The sequence below is a fragment of the Diceros bicornis genome, chromosome 29, assembly GCF_020826845.1.
Source record: "Diceros bicornis minor isolate mBicDic1 chromosome 29, mDicBic1.mat.cur, whole genome shotgun sequence".
NCBI classification, from domain to species: domain Eukaryota; kingdom Metazoa; phylum Chordata; class Mammalia; order Perissodactyla; family Rhinocerotidae; genus Diceros; species Diceros bicornis.
In genome coordinates, this window is record NC_080768.1 from 39,726,958 (window position 1) to 39,748,466 (window position 21,509).

General features: G+C 42.5%; 1 protein-coding gene across 1 annotated transcript; it reads right to left on the bottom strand.

Annotated features, from left to right (window-relative positions):
• Nucleotides 1-2,243: 2,243 nt before the first annotated feature.
• Nucleotides 2,244-18,322, bottom strand: CHRNA6 (cholinergic receptor nicotinic alpha 6 subunit). The gene is made up of 6 exons (XM_058525310.1): nt 18,015-18,322; nt 15,824-15,963; nt 6,649-6,693; nt 5,759-5,868; nt 4,679-5,657; nt 2,244-3,277 (listed from the first exon to the last, which is right to left on the bottom strand). The coding sequence occupies exons 1-6, from the start codon at nt 18,091-18,093 to the stop codon at nt 3,146-3,148; spliced, it is 1,485 nt and encodes a 494-aa protein (XP_058381293.1). The 5' UTR covers nt 18,094-18,322; the 3' UTR covers nt 2,244-3,145.
• Nucleotides 18,323-21,509: the final 3,187 nt, after the last annotated feature.

Consider the following 21,509-nt stretch of genomic DNA (forward strand, 5'->3'; position numbering starts at 1 on the left):
ATCTTACAGCAGTTATATGGACCATTGCATTACTGGAGAGGGGGTTAGGAATGTTGACCTTCTGATGTTACAGACTGGGAGTTGCCACACCAGACCTTTCAGTTTTCATTGATGATGGCTATTAGCATAGATTCTTTGTTCGGGGGTCATCACATTCCTAAGGAACTCAAAAAAGCAGTTATCATCTTATCGCAGCTGGGAGGTACATGCACAAGCAGGGGTCATAAAATCTACAGAGCAGTTAGATCTCCTGGAGGGTGCGTATCCAGCTGGGTTAGTTTGTCAGAGGTCATTCAAAGTTACAACAGAGTTTTTCTTTTCTACAATATGGCTTCCCTTATGTCAACCTTGTCTTGAGCCAGTATCACAGTGACTCAAAGAGATGTTTTTACACTCATATTCATAGCAGCGTTTTTCACAGTAGCCAAAAGGTGGAAGAAACCCAACCCAAGTGTCCATTGACAAATGAATGCATAAAAGAACATGATGTATGTATATACACACAATGGAATATTATTCAGCCTCAAAAGGCAAAGAAATTTTGACACATGCTACAACATGGACAAAACTTGAAGACATTATGCTTAGTGAAATAAGCCAGTTACAAAAACACGAATACTACCTGATTCCACTTATATGAGGTACCCAGCGTGGTTAAATCCATAGAAGCAAAGTAGAACGGTAGTTGCCCGGGGCTGTGGAGAGGGGCAATGGGGAGTTGTTGTTTAATGGGTACAGAGTTTCAGTTTCAGTTTTGCAAGATGAAAAGAGTTCTGGGGATGGATGGTGGTGATGGTTGTGTCACCAACTAACTGTCCTCAAAGGAAGGGCTCAAAGGCAATTTCAAAAGCACTTAACTGTTTCTCAAAGTTGTTTTTCAATTATGTTAAGAGATGAAATTACCAACCACCCTGAACCAGTCCAAACTCCACCACAAAAGTGACGCTTGCACAGACAGGCTGAGAAGTGCCCAAGAGATACCTTTGCTTCATTTTAACGTCAAGATCTCCACACCAGGAGGAGCTTAAACCTTATTAGCATAACATGCGATGTTTGTGGAAGCATGCTTTCAAACTGTGCCTACGAGTGCTTAAGCCCACCTCTACATGTAATGATGAAACTTACCTTTTGAGTATTCATTCCCCACCTGAAATAAAAGGCACCTGTTTTCCCTTGCTCAGGGGCCACGGCTTTGGAAATGATTCCCTGTGATCTCTTTATCTGCTGCAAATAAATTTTACTTTGTGTGATAACTACTTCTGGTACAGGCTTTGATTTCAACTCACCAAGAAGCAAACCCACTTTGGTTCACTAACAGTTGCACAACAATGTGAATGTATTTAATACCACTGCATTGTACACTTAAAAATGGCTAAGATGGTGAGTTTTATGTTATGTGTATTTTACCACAATTAAAACTTTTTTAAAAATGAAATTAAGGGGCTGGCTTGGTGGTGTAGTGGTTAAGTTCACACGCTCCGCTTCGGTGGCCCGGGGTTTGCAGTCTCGGATCCCGCCTGCAGACCTATGCACCACTCATCAAGCCATTGTTGTGGCGGTGTCCCACATACAAAATAGAGGAAGATGGGCACAGATGTTAGCTCAGCCACAATCTTCCTCGGCTAAAAGAGGAAGATTGGCAACGGATGTTCGCTCACGGCCAATCTCCCTCACCAAAAAAAAAAAGAAAGAAAGAAATTAAATATCTATTTGGCTTAATAGTCAAAAAAAAAGTATCAACTAACAACCAACCCTCTGTAAACACAGAAAGATAAAATATAGGTACTAAAATCACAAATATGAGAAGGAGTAAAAATACTTTAAAACAGAGTAATTCAAATTTAAGACCTCTGCCTGGCGTACCACAGATTGCTTTATGCTCCAGGATGAGATAGACAAGGAAGAATTAACACGTGGTAATAGAAGTCACAGGGTATCAACACAATGGAGATTATGCAATCATAAAAATTATACTTCAAGACTATGTAACATCATGGAGAAATGTTGCTGACATGCTGTTTTGAGAAAACAGCAAAATACAAAATTGAAAGGTAAAACTGAAGTGCAAAATTATGTGTGCATACAAATGAGGACTAGAAGGGAAAAGGCAAAAAGGAAATTAGTGCCTTTGTTAGGGTAGATTTATTTTTTTCTTCTTTAAAATACATCTTTAAAATTATAATAATATTTATACAACAAATAAAAATATAATAAGTTAGAGTGGAATAAAATAGATTCCCAAGGTTCTCCCTCTCAGAAAAGGAATTGCTCCAAAAGGTACGAGACTACAATGTCTTAGAGAAGAAATAATTTTATTTTCAGTCTCAGCTACAGTGAACAATGGAAAGTGTTGACCAGAAAAGACACCCTTTTGACCCACAACAAAGGTTCTTCAGGTTTGCCCGCCACTCCGCATCGTGTTCTCCGATTTTGATTGCTCTAGTTACGTTCCCCACATGACACCTGGTCCTGGAGATCCTGGTGTTTATGACTTTTCCTAAAAAGCTGCAAGTGCTTGGGGACTGTTTCTGTTACCCTTGCAATGCCTAGCACAGTGCTGGCTTCCCACTCAAGTTTCCTGCCAGATGAATGCTCATAAACACAGCCTGCTGAGATAGACTCTGACTACCTGCTTTTTGCCAATTAATGTATCAAATGATGTGGGTGTGTGTGAGCTACATCACAGAGACAGGCACAAGAAAGCAGGCATACAATAGTTCACAAGCGTTGCAAGCGTCAGCAAGGTCCAAGTTCCAGAGTTTCACGGCTGGCGTGTCAGTGTGCTGATAAGCAGCATAAGCTGGAGGTACAACAGAACCTCTTTTTGGTGTGGCTTGATGTTGATGACATGATTCGCCGCGTATGGGTCATTCACATCCCTGGAAACCAAACATGTACAGACAGGAGAAGCCTGTGAGCGCTGCCAGCTCTGGGCTCCAGTGTTAACACGTCTTAAAATACTCCTCTCTGCTACAAAGGAGGGCATTCGGGCCCTAATTTGCAATAAAATCCTCTTTTTCCATCTAGTCATCAGCTTCAGTTGATGGGGGACTTGGGCAGAAAGCTTTATGTCCCTTCCCTTGTGGTAGGGAACATAGAACAAATAGAGCATCTATGTTTCTGAAGATAAAAGGAAAATACATCCTTAAGATTTTCCTGTGTGCCCCAGTAGTGGCTGTAGAAATAGCCCTGCAGTTCCAAACACACAGACAATTATAAATATCCAAAGAAATACTCTGTCCACCACCATGGCCACATATTTCCAGTCGTCTTCTACCTGAAAGGCAAACAAAAAGTTAAAGCAATTTTTAAAAATCAAAACCGTAGGAAATATGCTCTCTTTCATAAATAAGCTGCTTCCTTTTCAAAGAAGATTTCCCTGGAAATTTTTAAAGCAAATATTAGTATTATTCTGATTAACCCATGTCTCCTATATAGTACACAGAAGAACTTTTGTTTTGTCTGAAGAGGGTGGATGCACGTGCCGCGTTGGAGCCTCATGCAGCTGACTACAGAGTAAGCAGGATTCCATGGGTCACAAAGGACTTTTCCTGACTCCCAAACAATGGTTGCTCAGAGAGCTCAACTCTTGTCATTGGTACCACTGGATATTCTGACCTCTTGGCAAGTCTGGGAAATGGGTCTGAGACAGCGGGTGTAGGACATGAGGTACGATGGAGGACCCCCTTATCAGGAATAGGCAGTCCTCTAGACGTCAAAGTCATGCTGGCTGTGGAGAGCTTGTTGCATTTCTCAGGTCCTTCTAGTTCCTGACCTCCAACCTTCTGCCAAAGTCTCCCTGGTTGTGTCTTGAGAGCCCTACCTGGTGGTGATGAAGTCAACAGCAACTCTCCCCTAGATTTTATGAAGGTGTCACCATGGAGGTGAGTTCTGGGCTCACGTGTCCCATCATGTATCCCCCTATCCCCGCCTGTGTGACACGCAGTCACAGTGTCTTCCCCTGTACAACAGGGTGGACTTCAGGTCTCACAATATCCTTCACTAGGAGATATGAATGCCAGCAGCTGCACTATGAGGTCAAACTCGGACACCTGGCATGAGTTTTCAGATGCCCTCAGCTGGTCATCCTTACGGTATGGAAAATTGGCGTGATTTTCTTGAACTCTCTCTGGAGGATGGGGGAGGTCCATGCTGCTATAGTTAGACCCTGGGCAACAGGAGCAGAATATGTTGATGCTAAAAATACCCCTAATGCTCATTCCATCAGCACCTAAATCCCTGTAAAGTAGAATAAGTGGGATTGGAGCTGCGGAAGGCTCCCTCTCTCCTTCCTCCCCCCTGCTCTCAAATTGCAGGCTGCTCTGCCGTCATTTCTCCTTGCACTCTGGGACAGTTCTCCCCTTTCCACCTGCCACTGTTTCTTGTTCAGGGGCTTCTGGTTTCATTCACCAAGGTTGCTCTGAATGATTATTTTAACCAGATTTCACTTGAGTTAACATTTCTGGAGGCAGAGATGGGCTCTGGGGCTACACATTACCCGACGCCACCCACAGGTCAGTCCACCCATACCTTCCTAACAACAGAGCTGGATCTTAGAGTAATGCTGCCTGACCCTCCTGTAAACAGAACTCACACTGAAGATCTGACCATGTCTATAAAGTGCCTCTAGGCCTGTGCAGGGAGGACAGGCTAGAAGAGACATGTGGGGGAGACATACCTCCTTTGTTTCATTTTGGTTCTTCATGTTTTCTGCTATGAATTGAACACTATTAATCACATCTTCAACTTCAGGCAAGTGCTCTGAATTTTCGGTCATCCAACGTAAAGGCTGATGACTTAATCTTCTCTTGCTGGTCGCAAGCTCACTTGATTTATGACAGTGGCAGCATTCTTTCAGAAGTTTGGGCTCTCTATGATTATGAAATTTGACTTTGGGAGGCCTATTGGGAACGCCTTTGGGGTTTTTATCAGAACTTGTCTCTCTCGTCTTATCCAGAGGCCTCTTCATCATCAGGATCTGGGGTAACAGCTGGAGGAAAACCATCTTCGCCCACTTGGGCATGGTGTGTGTTGTCGGGGTGCGATAGTGTATGTTCAACACAAATACGGTCACCACGATGGACAGGGTGACAAAGATCATGGTGAACAGTAGGTACTCGCCCACCAGTGGGATCACAAGAGATGTGGATGGGATGGTTTCTGTGATTACCAGCAAAAACACAGTCAGAGAAAGCAGAACTGAAATGCAAAGTGTCACTTTTTCACCACAGTCAGAAGGAAGGTAAAAGACCAATACAGTTAGAAATGAAATAAAGAGACAGGGGATGATCAGATTAATGGTGTAAAACATTGGCAATCTTCTAATGTAAAAAGAATAGGTTATATCTGTGTATATCTCTTCACAACAGTTGTATTTTATGTCATGCTTATAGCCAGAAGCGTCAACAATTTCCCATTCACTGTTTTCCCAAAAATCATTCATATCCACTTTAGATCCAATGATTAGAAGATCAATTTCAGCTTTGTCATATGTCCAGGAACCAAATTTCAGGGAACAATTTTGATGATCAAAAGGGAAAAAAGTGATATCCATAGGACAGGAACTCTTAAAAATGGCTGGGGGAGTCCAGGTTATCATGCCATCGTATTTGAGAAGAGCTTTTGTCTTGCCTTCGACTTGGAAGTCGCCAACAGCACTGAAAAGTAAATCAGACACCATTAGTGACACCCCTTCGCTGGGGGCCCGCATTTACCACAGGCATTTTGGGAAGAGACCACCACGGTCAGACACTCGTACTTGTTATAGAGGACAATGTCGGGCTTCCAGATCTTATCCGCAGGAACACGGAGGGTCTCAATGCCATCATATTCCACTGGGTCCCAGCGCAATTTATAATCATTCCAAATCTAAGGAAAATAGAAGTCAGTTTAAAAAAAATTTCTTAGTAACTTTCTTCCAATGTTAGTTCTATGTTGGTTCAGTAGTTTTTGAAAAAAATAAGTTCTTATTTGAAGAGTATATTGGTTTCTATCAAAGTCGAGAGATTAAATCCGTGGGGAACAGGAAGCTAGGTAGCTGACCTGATTTTGAAAAATATAAATTATGTAATAGCTATTAGATAATTATCTATTGATTATTAATTAGCTGGCCAAGGTTATAGGCTCAATTTCCATGGACTATATTCAAACTGGAGTAGCAACCCATTTCTAATATTAAAAAGATAATTCAAGTGTACCATGACGAGTTTGTTTCAAAATCCGTGTAAATGATTAAGGCAGGAAGGAAGAACAAGATGGTATAACTGATAAAACCAGTTGGTGGAATCTACCCCACATGCTCTCATGCTCAGCTACTGAGTTCTCTAGGCCTGGTGCTGCAGGATCAAAGAAAGGGCATCTGACTCTGGAGCTCAAGTGACAGATAAAAATAGGAGACTTGAGAACAGAAAGCAGAACGGACAGAGTCTCTATGTTCCAGAGACCTTGGCCACTAGATTTCTGCACCTGTGAAGCTTACATCAAGCAAGCTGTTACCAGAGCTGAACTTTAGGCTTTGGAGATAGATAATCTTTCATGCTCTACCATAAGTTGGAGATGGAAAGAAGGAATGCCAGACATTAGACATTGTTGGAACTGACACATGGGTACCACAGGTCCAAGAGAAGGACACATGGTGTAGACACGTACGTGACGTAGCCACAAATTGGTTTCCATGATCTGGTTTACTTCATCCTGGGAAGAAGAAATGATATTTTTAGCCTCAAATGTACTCACTACTAGAGGTGGATCTTAGAGCAAGAATAACTAAAAAGAGCTAAATCTGAGTTATTCATGCTAATGGAGGAAAACAAAGAAGACTGAAAATGTAATTTATAAAAAGCAACCAGAAATACGATATTTCCACATCTGGTCCCAACTCTGTTGACTTTGAAAGGAAACGTGGCTTTAAGACTGTCTTTCAGGGGCTGGCCCAGTAGCGCAGTGGTTAAGCGCGCGCGCTCTGCCTTGGCAGCTGGGGTTTGCAGGTTCGGATCCCGGGTGCGCACTGACGCACTGCTTGTCGAGCCATGCTGTGGCAGTGTCCCATATAAAGTAGAGAAAGATGGGCACGGATGTTAGCCCAGGGCCAATCTTCCTCAGCAAAAAAGAGAAGGATTGGCATTGGATGTTAGCTCAGGGCTGATCTTCCTAACAAACAAACAAACAAAAGGCTGTCTTCCAAATGCAATTTAACTCTCACCTCTTCTGTGAAGCCTTTATTTATTTATTTTTTTTTGGTGAGGAAGATCAGCCCTGAGCTAACATCCATGCTAATTCTCCTCTTTTTGCTGAGGAAGACCCACTCCTTGCTAACATCTATTGCCAATCCTCCTCCTTTCTTTCCCCAAAGCCCCAGTAGAGAGTTGTATGTTATAATTGCACAGCCTTCTAGTTGCTGTATGTGGGACGCAGCCTCAGCATGGCCAGAGAAGTGGTGCCTCAGTGCGCGCCTGGGATCCGAACCCGGGCTGCCAGCAGCGGAGAGCGTGCACTTAACCGCTAAGCCACAGGGCCGGCCCTGTGAAGCCTTTCTGATCACCATAGCCCATAAAGGTTTCTGATTCCATGAAAAGAAAGAAGGGAGAGAAGAGAGAGTGGGAAGGAGGGAGGGGAAATCCTGCAGATGGTGATAAATATCCAACTCTGGTTCCTTGTTTTTGCACCTCCTTCCCCATTCCATGAACATCCCTTTCCTCAACCGCACCTCACTACTCTCTAGGATCTGAGTCCTGAACCCAATTTCCCCTGGAGATGTCAGCCTCAGCCCACCACGGAGTTTTCCAGTTGGAACCCCCCACTCCCCACAACACATTCCCCACTCCTCCCCAAGCCGTTGCTGATTGCTTCAATCGTTCATTACACAAATATTTATTGAGTACCTACCACGTGCTCTATAAATGCTGGGACTACAGCAGTAAACAGGATGGAAATCCCTACCTTCATGTGTCTTAGCTGCTAGTTGGGGAGACAGAAAATCAATAATAGATATATAATATAATATAAGATAATGTACGTCCTATGAAGAAAAACAAAGAGGGATGGAGTGGGCTGTGTGTGTACAGACACCCACATACACATGCATGCACACATACGTGCACACACGCACACAAACACATCTATTTTAGACAGGATGAGCAAAGAGGGCTTCTCTGAGGTGGTAGTTTAAGTAGGTACCTAAATGACCTGAAGAGAGTCATGGGGCTATCTGGAAGAAAAGTATTCCAGGCCGATAGCCCAAATACAATGTGTCCCAAAGCAGCTGCCAACTCTCAGTGGGAAAGCTACTGAAGACACATCCAGAACCTTCCACAGCTTTACAGCACAACAGCCTGGGGGCTCTTGATGGTTACCCAGTAGCAGCAGTGGGTTCCCAAAACTTACCAATCTTGCTTCCCAAGACACATGAGCCCCCTCCAGATTAAATGAGCTCAACTATGGCTGAGGGGGCTGTGGCCAGGGTCCGGACACCAGCCAGCTCTGCTCCACTGAGCTGTGCTGCAGTTCTCCACTCGCCTTGGAAAACTCTAACTGGAGACCTTGCCAAGCTTCCTCCTTAAAATGAGTTTGTGTCAAGTCATGGTAAACCCCAGGGTTTTACAAGGTCAACAAAAGGAGTTGCATTCACAGTTTCCTATTGGTCAAGGAATGCAAAGAAATGGACTATACTTGTCCATTGGCCAAGCAGTCCATGACTTTACCATTACCTAGAACTAAAGTCACTGCCTTCTGCTCGTGAGAGGATCACCTTGTGACCTGCAGATGCCAGCAGGGGCCATGTCAATAAATCCATTGGCTGTCAGTCAGAAATGGACTAGCTCTGAAGTCCAGAATGGTCTCGGAGGTAACTGTCGTAAGCATCTTCCAAAGACCGCTTCCTCTCTGTATACTAGCACACTGTGTTCAGAGAGCTAGTGTACACTGTGAACTAGTACACTGTGTTCAGAAAATTAAAATCAGTTGCAGTATTGTCCTGATAATATCCTGTCTCCCAACTCACACTTCCACACGCTGGTGAAGCTCCCTGTGGTGTGTACACCCTCAGAGGTGTCAGCCAAATTCATGGATCAGGACCTGGTCTGGCAAGTCCTGTTCTCCATCCAATTCCAGACCACACCAATGGCCATGGGCACTGCCATCAGACAGCCCAGCTGGAGGAGACCAGAGACCCACAATCCCACTCCACGTTCCTGGGACCATTACCTTGTAGTACTACGAACAACTTGAACTGTATCATACATTTGACAACTTAAAAGGAATGGACAAATTCCTCAAAGACCACAAACTATCCAGATTCAAAGAAGACGAAACAGACAATCTGAATAGCATACATTCATCAAAAAAAAATTGAATTTATAATTAAAAATCTCCTGGAAAAGAAATCTCCAAGCCCAGTAGGTTTCCCTGGAGAATTCTACCAAATATGTAAAGAATAATTAGTATCAATTTTACACAATCTCTTCCAGAAAATAGAAGAGAAATGAACAATTCCTAAGGCTTTCTATGAAGCTAGTATTATCCTGACACAAAACCCAGAAAAACACAGTACAAAAAAAAAAAGAAAATTACAGATCAATATCTCTCATGAGCTTAGATGCAAAAATCATCAACAAAACTTTAGCAAATTAAATCCAATAACGCATAAAAAGTTATACACCATGACCAAGTGAGATGCAAGGCTGGTTCAACATTCAAAAGTCAATCAATGGGGCCAGCCCCGTGGCTTAGCAGTTAAGTGTGCACGCTCTGCTGCTGGCGGCCCGGGGTTCAGATCCCGGGCGCGCACCAACGCACCGCTTCTCCGGCCATGCTGAGGCCGCGTCCCACATACAGCAACTAGAAGGATGTGCAGCTATGACATACAACTACCGCTGGGGCTTTGGAGGGAAAATAAATTAATTAATTAATTTAAAAAAAAAACAAAAATCAATGTAATTTACCATATCAACAAGCTAAAGAAGAAAAATCATGGGATCATATCAATTGATGCAGAAAAAGCATTTGACAAAATTCAACAACAACTCATGAATAAAAACTCTCTGAAAACTGGGAATAAAGGGGAACTTCCTCAACTTGATAAGAGCATCTACAAAACACCTACTGCTAACATTATATTAAATGGTGAAAGACCGAATGCTTTTTCCTTAAGATCGGGAATGAGGCATGGATGTCCACTCTCATCACTCTTATTCGACACAGTGCTGGAAGTTCTAGCCACTGCAATGAGGCAAGAAAAAGGAAAAAAAAAAAAGGCACAGATTGGAAAGGAAGAAATAAAACTACCTCTATTTGAATGTGACGTGGTTGCCTGTATGGAAAATTCCATGGAATCTATAAAAATACCGAAACTGATAAGTGAATTCAGCAAGATCTCAGGATACAAGATCAATATAGAAAAATCAATTATATTTAAATATACTAACGAGCATGGACAAACCAAAATTAAAAATATAACACCATTTTCAACCACCCCAAATAAAACAAAATACTTATGTATACACATAACAACACATGTACAGGATCTGTATGCTGAAAATTACAAAATGCTGATGAAAGAATAGCTAAAGAAATGGAGAAACATCCCACATTCACGGATTGGCAGACTCAACACACTAAAGATGAGTAGGGAGACTCATCACAGTAAAATCTATAGATTTCATGCAATTCCTATCCAAATCCCAGCAAGGCTTTTTGTGGACATATGCAGCTTATTCTAAGGCACAGGCCCCAGAATGGGTAAGACAATCTTGACAAAGAAGGATTAAGTGGCAGGAATCCCTCTAGCCAGTACTAAGACTTATTGTCCAGCTACAGTAATCAAGACTGTGTGGTATTGGTGGAGGATAGTCACATAGATCAATGAAATAGAATAGAGGACACACAAATATGCTCAACTAATGTTTCACAAAGGAGCAAAACCAATTAAATAGAGAAGGATAGCCTTTTCAATAAACGGTACTGGAGCAATTGGACACCCATATACAAAAAAAAACAAAAACAAAACAGAACCCAAGTGTCACATCTTATACAAAAATTAACTCAAAATGGATCTTAGTCTTAAATGTAAAACATAATAAAACTTTTAAAAATAGAAAATCTCCAGGATCTGGGATAAGACAAAGAATTCTTAGCCTTGACACCAAAAGCACAACACATAAAAGAAAAATTGATAAATTGGATCTCACCAAAATTAAAAACTTCATGTGAAAGCCCACGAGAAGAGGATGAAGAGATAAGCTCCAAGCTAGGATAAAATATTTGCCAACCATATATCTGGCAAAGCATTAAAATCTAGAATATAGAGAGAATTCTCAACACTCAACAGTAAAAAAAAAAAAAAGAAAAGTCAAACAATCCAATTAGAAAATGGGCAAAAGAACATGAGCAAACACATCACTGAAGAGGATCTGCTGATGGCAAATCCGCCCGTGAAAAGATGTGCTGTATCATTAGTCACTAGGGGAATACAAATTAAAACCACAATGAGATACCATTACATGCTTATTAGAGTGGCTAAAATACAAAATAGTGACAACGCCAAACACTGGCGAAGATGTGGGTATATTGGATCCCTCATATATTGCTTATGGGAATGTAGAAGGGTACAGCCACTCTGGAAAGCATTTGGCAGTTTCTTAAAAAGCTAAACATGGAACTATCATATGACCCAGCAATGGCACACCTCGGCATTTATCCTCAAGAAATAATGAAATGTGTTTACACAAAAACCTGTTCACAATGGTTCATAGGAGCCCTATTTGTAATAAACCAAAACTGGAATCAGCCCAAATGTTCTTCAACCAGTGAATGGTTAAACAAACTGCAGCACATAAAAACTGTGAAATACTACTCACAAAAAGAAGAAACGAACTATTGATACAATCAACTTAGATGAATCTCTAGGAACTTACGCTAAGTGAAAAAGCCAATCCTATGAGGTTACATACTGTATGATTCCATTTATATATAACTTTCTTGAAATGATGAAATTTTACAAATAGAAGACAGATTAGTGGTTGTCATTGGGGAAACTGGGCAAAACGTACAAGGAATCTCTCTGTTATTTATTACAACTGCCTATGAATCTGCAACTATTTCAATAAATAAAATTTCAATTTAAAAAACTACATTTCCCTTGGGGCTGGCCCGGTGGCACAAGCGGTTAAGTGCGTGTGCTCCGCTGCGGTGGCCCAGGGTTCGCCAGTTTGGATCCTGGGTGTGCACTGACGCACCGCTTGGCAAGCCATGCTGTGGCGGTGTCCCATATAAAGTGGAGGAAGATGGGCATGGATGTTAGCCCAGGGCCAGTCTTCCTCAGCAAAAAGAGGAGGATTGGCAGACATTAGCTCAGGGCCGATCTTCCTCACAAAAAAAAAAACAAAAAAAACCTACATTTCCCAAGTCTCCTTTGCAGTTAGAGGTGGGCAATGACATAGGAAGCAGAACCTGTCCGTAGGACTTCTAAGAAAACTCCTTAAGGAAGTCACAGATATGTGGTATGTGCCCCTTTCTGCTGAAGGGAAGGAAGACTATCCTCTACCCACTCTGGGTCATTTCTGGCTGGGCTACAAATTAAATTGACATGAGATCGAATAGCAGGAGAAAATCAAACAAAGCTTTATAACATGTATACACGGGAGAGACCCAGAAAAATTGGGTAACTTGACAAAATGGAGGAGGTTCTCGTCTTAAATATTATCTTCATCTAAAGACAAAGGAGGGTGTTGGGGGTGGGGAGAGTCAGCTATGGGAGATGGCCAGAAAAGCACAGTAAACAAGAGTAAGGTTACTATGCAGATTTAAGGCCTCGCCTTCCACATTGATAAGTTTCTAGAGATGAGGTCATCCCCCCTTCTTCCCAGTGCAGAGAGGTAGATGCCTTTACAAATGGAGATTTCCCTTACAAATGTAAATGTTTGGTAAACAGAACTTTGGTAAGAATGGGCTCAGCAAGGACCCTCCCAGTCTATCCATACCCAGAGTTATCTACAGTGATGGCCTGTCCTGGGGACAGGCCTTCTATCTTAAATCCTTTTAGGCAATTAGTTGGGGGAGAGGGGACAAAGTTTCTTTCAGAGTCTTCTGAGCCTTATTGTCTTCAGCTCACAATAATCTGCATAGCAGAATGCCCGCCCCAAACCCTATCACTCCCTTCCTCCTGCTTCTTGCCCAAAATGTGAATGTGATGAGTGAAAATCAGCGGTTATCTCACACCATGAGGCAACACCAAGGGAAGAAACCACATGCTAAGGATGATGAAATAGAAAGATAGAAGGAAGCTTGGTCACTGTCACCACATACAGTTTATGCTTTTAGCACCAGGGTCCATGTGATTGACATCCCCTGGAGTGGTGCAGTGCATAACCTGGGCAAGTGAACACCGTGCTGCAGCTGCTAATACCGTGAAGCCTCGTGGTGTTAACCTCCTGGACTGTTAACCTTTAGATTTCTGTTACATAAGAAAGAGAGAAACTTCTTTTATTTAAGCTGTGCTGTTTTTTTTAATCACTGATAGCAGCCAAATACAAATGTCAAAATCTATATTCAGCAGTCCCCCACCCACCAGCTTCAGAACAACGTCCTGAAAGGGCATATCAACCAGGGATTTGAAGTGATGCTGTACAGTGACCTGACCCTTATGTACTCTAGGTGAAACACCTCAGTTTTCCATTCAGAGCAACCAAATCCATAGCAAGTATGGCCTCCAGCCCAGTAGGAGACCAGTAACCAGTACTAAGCTATTTGAGGGGGCCAGGGAGAAGTGATCAGAATGATACCGGCTCAAGACAAGGTTGAATAAGGGAAGCCATATTGTAGAACAGAAACCCTATTATAACTTTGAATGACCTCTGACAGACTAACCCAGCTGGATATGACCTCTGACCGACTAACCCAGCTGGATATGCACCCTCCAGGAGATCCAACTGCTCTGTAGATTTTACAACCCCTGCTTGTGCATGTACCTCCCAGCTGTGATAAGTTGATAACTTTGTTCTTTTGAGTTCCTTAGGAATGTGATGACCCCCAAACAGAGAGTCTATGCTGATAGCCATCATCAAGGAAAACTGAAAGATCTGGTGTGGCGACTCCCAGTCTGTAACACCTGAGGGTCAACGTTCCTAACCCCCTCCCCTGTAACCTACTGGCCTATATAGCTGCTGTAAGATTTTTGTGCCCCCTCAAGATGGTTCTTTGAGATGTTAGTCAGCCATCTTCCCCCTTGCTAGCAAGCTGTAATAAACTGCCCTTTCTTTTCCACCATCTTGCCTCTTTTTTTTTTTTTTGTGAGGAAGATCAGCCCTGAGCTAACACCCGTGCTAATCCTCCTCTTTTTTTTTTTGCTGAGGAAGACCGGCTCTGAGCTAACATCTATTTCCAGTCCTCCTCCTTTTTTTCCCCCAAAGCCCCAGTAGATAGTTGTATGTCATAGTTGCACATCCTTCTAGGTGCTGTATGTGGGACGCGGCCTCAGCATGGCCGGAAAAGTGGTGCATCGGTGTGCGCCTGGGATCCAAACCCAGGCAGCCAGTAGCGGAGTGCACGCACTTAACTGCTAAGCCATGGGGCTGGCCCCACCTTGCCTCTTGACAATTGGCTTTTGTCTTGCGGCAAGCAGATCCTGCCTTTGTGCAGGAACAAGAACAGGTACTAAATAAATATTTATTAAAGGAATAAGTGGGCCTATCTAGGTGAGAAAACATCTGGCATTTTTTGTTTTTTTAACCAGGGTTTATCAGTATATACACACTTCCAGCCTGGGCCAGAAGCTAGAGGACCAGGCCAGGGTCAGCCTAGTCCCCTGGGAAGCATGGACTGCAGAAACATGGTGGGCCATGACTTCACATGTGTAATTCAAGTCTTTCCCCTAGTACACCTGGAGAGCCCCCGCTGTTTTCCCGGGGCAAAGTCTAGGAGGGAGGGCTTCTTCTCCGTCCGTGGCTGGGACTGGTAATACGAAAGGAGCTCCCTCTGTCTGGGCACTGTTGTTTCAGGAACTCACTCTAACACCCCTCTCTGAAGACGTTCTCGATTTCCCTCACTTCCTGAGCCTGCCTATCCCTGGAATTTGGTCCCTGTCCTTAGCCTCAGGCCCGCCCCGCCCCCTTCCCTGCCTTGGAGCCCAGAACTCTGCTCTACATTTGAGTACCGTGTCCCACTACCTCCTCTCCCAGCAACTAGGCATGAAGATTATTCAAAAGAAAGAACTCTATACTTGCCCTTGAACATGGTAGCAATAAATTAAAATAAGACCTCCAAATTCTCATCTGTCTTTTCAGGGCTGGATGGAACTCTATATGAAAGAAAGTGAATTTTTTCTTTCTTACACAACATAGAAGACTTGAAGCAATTCTTTTTCTACAGAGTAAGAAGAGCACGAGCTTTGGAATTGAACGGGCCTGATTTAAACGTGGTTCCACTGTTTTCTGGCTGTGTGACCTTGGGAAAGCTGCGTAGCGAGCTTTCATCCCCTCAGCTATGAAACGCAGATGGTAGCTGCTGAGTGGCCTGGGGCACAGCAGGAGCGTGAAGGAGTTAGCTCTTTGTATTCTCCCTGCAACTTCCCCTTCACTTCTGCTCCATAAACTGGTTTTGAAAGTACTTTCAGAAAAACACTGCCTTAATGTGAATAATTACAGCTCGGTGAGGAAAGTGTCACCCTCCCAATGGACGGCTTTGAAGGTCTAGCATTCATGTAGATTTTTGTTTATATTTTTAAAATCCCCCTATTTACCGCGTGCAACAGCTGGGACAATGCTTGGGAATTGCTCTGGCCCCTCAGAGTCGGGTCTCCTCGGGGTACACGTGGTGAACTCTCGGCACTTACCACATTGGCCAGCTGTGTGATGGCCACTTCAAAATACACCGTGATGGGATCAGAAACATTTTCCACAGGCCTGATGAACTGGTTATAATGAGAAAACAGTTTGTGGAAGAGTCTCTCCTCAGAGGCACAACCTGTACAGCCTGCGTGGGCAAACAGAGGGACGACTTAGAGAAGCAGAGAGGATGCTGGCGGGTGGGCAGGTTCTGGTGGCTTCCATCACTGGGTGACCTGGGCAGGGGGGTGTCCAAGCCCATTGGGCATCCTGGCCCCTGCACGATGGCCACGCGCACACGCCTCTACCAGTGCCCATTTCACTTCCTCTCTCGGAGCCTTGCTAGTCATCTTTGCAAGGGAGATAAAAGAGTGACACCTACATCTCAGTACTAGTGTGATATCAAATAAAATACTGTTCATAAGAGCACTTTTAAAAGTCTAAGGGATCACAAATGTTCAGGGAGAGACTCAAGGCTCGGATGTTTGCTTATTTCACTGAACGTCACTCACAGTCTTACTGATCCAGTAATTAAAGAAAGTCCTGCCCTTTCTTGTCAAAATACGATCCAGCTGACCTCTGTGTCAACCATCAGCAAGGTGTTCAGCTGGGGAAGCTTCACCAAGCAAACTACAAGAACTAGTAGTTCCACTGAGGTCTTAACAAGCCATACTCCTTTTTTTTTTTTTTGTGAGGAAGATCAGCCCTGAACTAACATCCGTGCCAATCCTCCTCTTTTTGCTGAGGAAGACCAGCCCTGAGCTAACATCTATTGCCAATCCTCCTCCTTTTTTTTTTCCCCTTTTCTCCCTAAAGCCCCAGTAGATAGTCGTATGTCATAGTTGCACATCCTTCTAGTTGCTGTGTGTGGGACGCTGCCTCAGCATGGCCAGACAAGCGGTGCGTTGGTGCGTGCCTGGGATCCCAACCCAGGCCGCCAGTAGCAGAGCGTGGGCACTTAACCACTAAGCCACAGGGTCGGCCACCATACTCCTTTTTAAAATCAACTTTGAAATTCAGTCATTTTGGAGATTTCTGAGAGTGCAGGGTTTTTAAGGCTAATTTTCTTAAAATATTTTTTAAAGAATTCAAAATTGGTTCTTATACAATAACATTTTCTGTCATTAAATTTTAGACAATAGTTTAACACATATCTCTGTATTTTTGGAAGAATGCATTAAAAGGATGTTACTTGCCTTCATTTGACATAATTCATTTCATTAATACCCCTCTATATTTTCCCTTATAGAATTCAAATTTCACACCTGAAATATTATTCTACAAATTTCCCAAAGGGATTTATACCCTGAAAAAAAATTAAAGGGATTGAAAAACTCATTAGGCAAAAATGAATGAAAGGATGGCTGTTATATTACTAAATAAAAAGAATTGTTTGATGAATGCATTTGGAAACACTGAGATTTCAGCAGGAAATAACAATTTTAAATGTAAAACACCATTCTTGCCATCACAATTAAGAATGACAGAAATATTTCTACATAAAACAGACAATAAAAAAATTCTATCCATTACCCATTTTCCCCCCTTTGAGACATTTTTTTCCCTTTGAGACATTTTAGATAAACTCTCCATGAGTCCTCCTGCAAGTCCCTTGTGAGAGCAAGTCCCCCACACAGCCATCAGCACAGGGAAGTGTGGTTTTGCTCAGCAGAGGAGCCATTGTATGTTTCTAAGTCTTAACTTTTAAAATGAATGATCTTACTCTTAGGACACATTTCAGGATAGTAATATGACATGTTTCCCAAAACAAAGATGAGTACAAAATGGAAGACTTCATAGAGTGAGTAAGAGTATCAGCTCACAAATAAATCACAGTTTTGAAAAAATATTAAATTCAAATACAAGTAATATGTAGAATACATCCACAGCAGAGATGGATAAAAAAACTGCATCATTATCATTATTGGAAATAATTGGAAAAATAACATAAAATATGGTTCACAATGTTTCATTGTCCTCTCCATCCCACCCCCCAAAATCTCATCTTACGTGTTAAACCTAATCAGTAAAAAATAAATAGCTTAATTAGCAGCTGTAACAGCAGTAATTCCTGTGCAGACACTCTATATATTCACCCATAGAATATTTCATCTCTGCACAGTCAAGACCAACTGAAAAAGGAGAGTAAATGCTTGTAGCTAAAAAGGGAATATGAGATAAAGCAGAAATAAAACCTACCTTTAAAGAAAGGTATGAATATACACAACCAGAGACACAAACCAAAGCGAAGGACTCCCTGACCCTTGCTGGTCGGCATGATTAAAACACACCTTGATTTCTTTTTCTAGTCGAAGGACTGAGGAAAACAAAGAGCTATCAGACAGCCAAGCGAATCAGACCTTTAAATGATCAGAGTCCCACTGCAATCCACGTTGTGTCTTCTGTGCGATACAAACATTCATGAACGTGTCACGGTGTCCCGGGATCAGAGACTGAGGCAACATAAAAAGGTAAATAAAAAGGGCTCAATCCAATGTCGGATGAGTCATTACATTTCCTGTCACCCTAGATCTCTTTTCGTGCAAGAACGGTGCAGAAAAGTAGTGAGGGAGTGCTGAGCAGACAGGACCGAGGTGGATGGAAAACACGGCCGTGACTTAGTAGATCTTTCTGTAGCGCAGTCTCAACCACAACCCTGAGGGGAATAAGCGCACATTTACTGAGCCCCAACAACAGGTAAAGTGTACACTAGGTCCCAAATAATGTATTCTGATTTAGTGAGTTCTCTAGCCATCAAGGCTTAACTTTGTTATCAGAACACTTTCTAAAACATGAGTCCCTGTTCCTGTCTTAGTCACTGTGGCTCAGAGAGAGCAGAATTCGTTTGGTTTCCCTGACTCCAGGGCTTCTGGTGTCTCATCTTTCTGAGTTCAGTGATCACTGTCCGGGACTAGAGATCAATGTCCGAGAACTAGAGAAGCGAGCACTGCACACAGGGCACACCCGCACAGGCCCAGGTTCATTTAAACAGCCCTGCCATGAACTGCGTTTCCTACGATTTCCTTCCTTCCTCTACAGATTTAGTGTCAATACGATTCTGATGAATTAGGCCTTCTGGTCAGATTTTGGTGTTAGTTAAAGAGGAGTTAGACCCATAAAAAAATGAAAAGGCAACCTACAAATGGGAGAAAACATTTGCAAGTCATCTATCTGATAAGAGGTTAATACCCAAACTATATAAGGAACTCATAAAACTCAATAGCAAAAAATTAATAAGTCCAATTTAAAAATGGATAAAGGACCTGAATAGACATTTTTCTAAAGACATACAAATGGCCAGCGGGTATATGAAGAGGGGCTCAAGGTTACAAATCATCAGGGAAATGTGAATCAGACAGCAATGAAATATCACTTCACATCTATTGAGATGTCTATTATCAAAATAACAAGTGTTGGTGAGGGCATGGAGAAACAGGAACCCTTGTGCCCTGTTGTTTGGAATGTAAATTGGTACAGTCATTATGGAAGACAGTATGGAGCTTCCTCAAAAAATTGAAAATAGAACTACCATATGATCCAGCAATCCCACCTCTGGGAATATATCTAAAGGAAATAAAATCAGTATCCCAGAGAGATATCTGCACTCCATACTCCTTGCAGCATCAGTTACAATAGCCAAGACATGGAAACAACCTCACTGTCCGTCGATGGATAAATGGATAAAAAAGTCCATACAGACACATTGGAATACACATACATACACAATGGAATGTTATTCAACCATGAGAAAGGAGGAAACCCTGCCATTTTCGACAACATGGATGAACCTGGAGAATATTATGCTAAGTGAAATAAGCCAGACACAGAAAGACAAATACTGTATGATCTCACTTATGTGTGGTATCTAAAAAAGCTGAACTCATAGAAAGGAGGGAGTAGAATGGTGGTTGCCAGGGCTTAAGGGATGGGAGAAGTGGGAAGATGTTGTTCAAAGGGTACAAACTTTCAGTTATAAGATGAATAAGTTCTGGTGATCTAATTTACAGCATGGTGACTATAGTTATTTTATACTTGAAATTTGCTAAGAGAATAGATCTTAGAATACTAAGATAAGTATTCTCACCACACACACACACACACACAGATGGTGACTAAGTGAGGTGATGGATGTATTAATTAGCTTGATTGTGGTAATCATTTCACAGTGTATACATATATCACATCATCACATTGTACACCTTAAATATATACATTTTTTTGTCAATTATACCTCAATAAAGCTGGAAGAAGAAAACAAAAAGAGGAGTTAGACCCAAGGATGACCCCTCAGGGCCTTTCCATTCAAACATTCTATGACATCATCACAAATATAGTCCACTTTGCAAATGTACAGAGTTCAGACTAGCAAATTCCCTCAAAATTCTGTTAGCCTCACATCTGTTGAGGGAACAAGAGGAACTAACATTTATTTAGCACCACACTTAGATCAGGCACTAGGCTGGGTGCTTCAGATACGTCATCTTAAGATGTTACTCATGTTCTCCCCTTAGCAGGTGGGCTTTGTCCTTTGCTGAAGTGTCCTGTGGAGTTTGGAGAGAACCTCAGGTGATAAAGAGAAAAGGTCTGGACAACACTTTAGCATGATGGATAAAATGCCACCTCACACCTAAAATGGGGCAATGTCTCACTAGCTTTCAGAGTAAAACCCAAATCAAGTTGGCTGTTGTCCAAACCACCAACACCCTCAACCATTTTCAGTGCTCAGGCTTTCTTTGATTTGTTCTTCACACTTTCTAATAGTTGCACACTGCAGTCTTTCAGGAAAACTGTTGTTTCCTGTCTTTGTTTTATCCGGTATCCAACAGTCCTTCTCTATAGCCCCCATCGGTCAGTTTAAAGAACCACTCTAGGGGACAGATCTTCCGGAACGCACCCAGAGTCAGCCTGCTTTCTTCCACGCTAACTCCGTCCCCGGGTGCCACGGTGCAGAGTGGGAGGATGGGGAGACATCGTTAGTGGAGGTCACAGAGGCGCGTCGCCAGAGACCAAGATTGCAGAGGAAAGAATATGGACTTTGCAGTCAGACAGACCTGGATTTGGATTCTGGCCCTGATACTCACTTGGGGGACATTGGGCAAGTTACTTAAGCTCCCTCAGCCCCATCCTCATGAGAAAAATGTGGTTAAATTCAGGAACATAAATCATTTAATCTCTCCCTACCCAATTTTTCATGCAATTTTTCCTCTCTCCCTTACCACTACAAATAGGTAACACAATTAAGTAACTCTTGGGTCTTAAGTGGTAGAAAGGATATATTTTAAATGCTTGTAAAGAAAATATGGGGGCCAGCCTGGTGGCGCAGCTGTTAAGTGTGCACACTCTGCTGTGGCAGCCGGGGTTTCGCAGGTTCGGATCCCAGGCCCGCACGGACGCACCACTTGTCAAGCCATGCTGTGGCGGCATCCCATATAAAGTACAGGAAGATGGGCACAGATGTTAGCCCAGGGACAGTCTTCCTCAGCAAAAAAAAGTGGAGGATTGGCATTGGATGTTAGCTCAGGGCTAGTCCTCCTCACAAAAAAACAAACAAACAGAAAAATGTTCTCCCATTCAAAGTAAACATTTTAACTATCCCTTCATCATCAGAAAAATGCTTGAGTTTTGTAATTGAATTATGAGTTTACATTCTCCTTCAAACCCTTTTTGAAAGTTACAGAGATAGATGTTAAAACC

Excerpts from the sequence above, each read along its gene's own strand:
- CHRNA6 (XM_058525310.1), bottom strand. The coding sequence starts at position 18,093 with ATGCCGACCAGCAAGGGTCAGGGAGTCCTTCGCTTTGGTTTGTGTCTC. Across the intron at positions 5,869-6,648 it reads CCAATTTGTGGCTACGTCAC|ATTTGGAATGATTATAAATT; the intron begins GTACGTGTCTAC and ends TATTTTCCTTAG. Across the intron at positions 5,658-5,758 it reads GACATTGTCCTCTATAACAA|TGCTGTTGGCGACTTCCAAG; the intron begins GTACGAGTGTCT and ends TTTACTTTTCAG.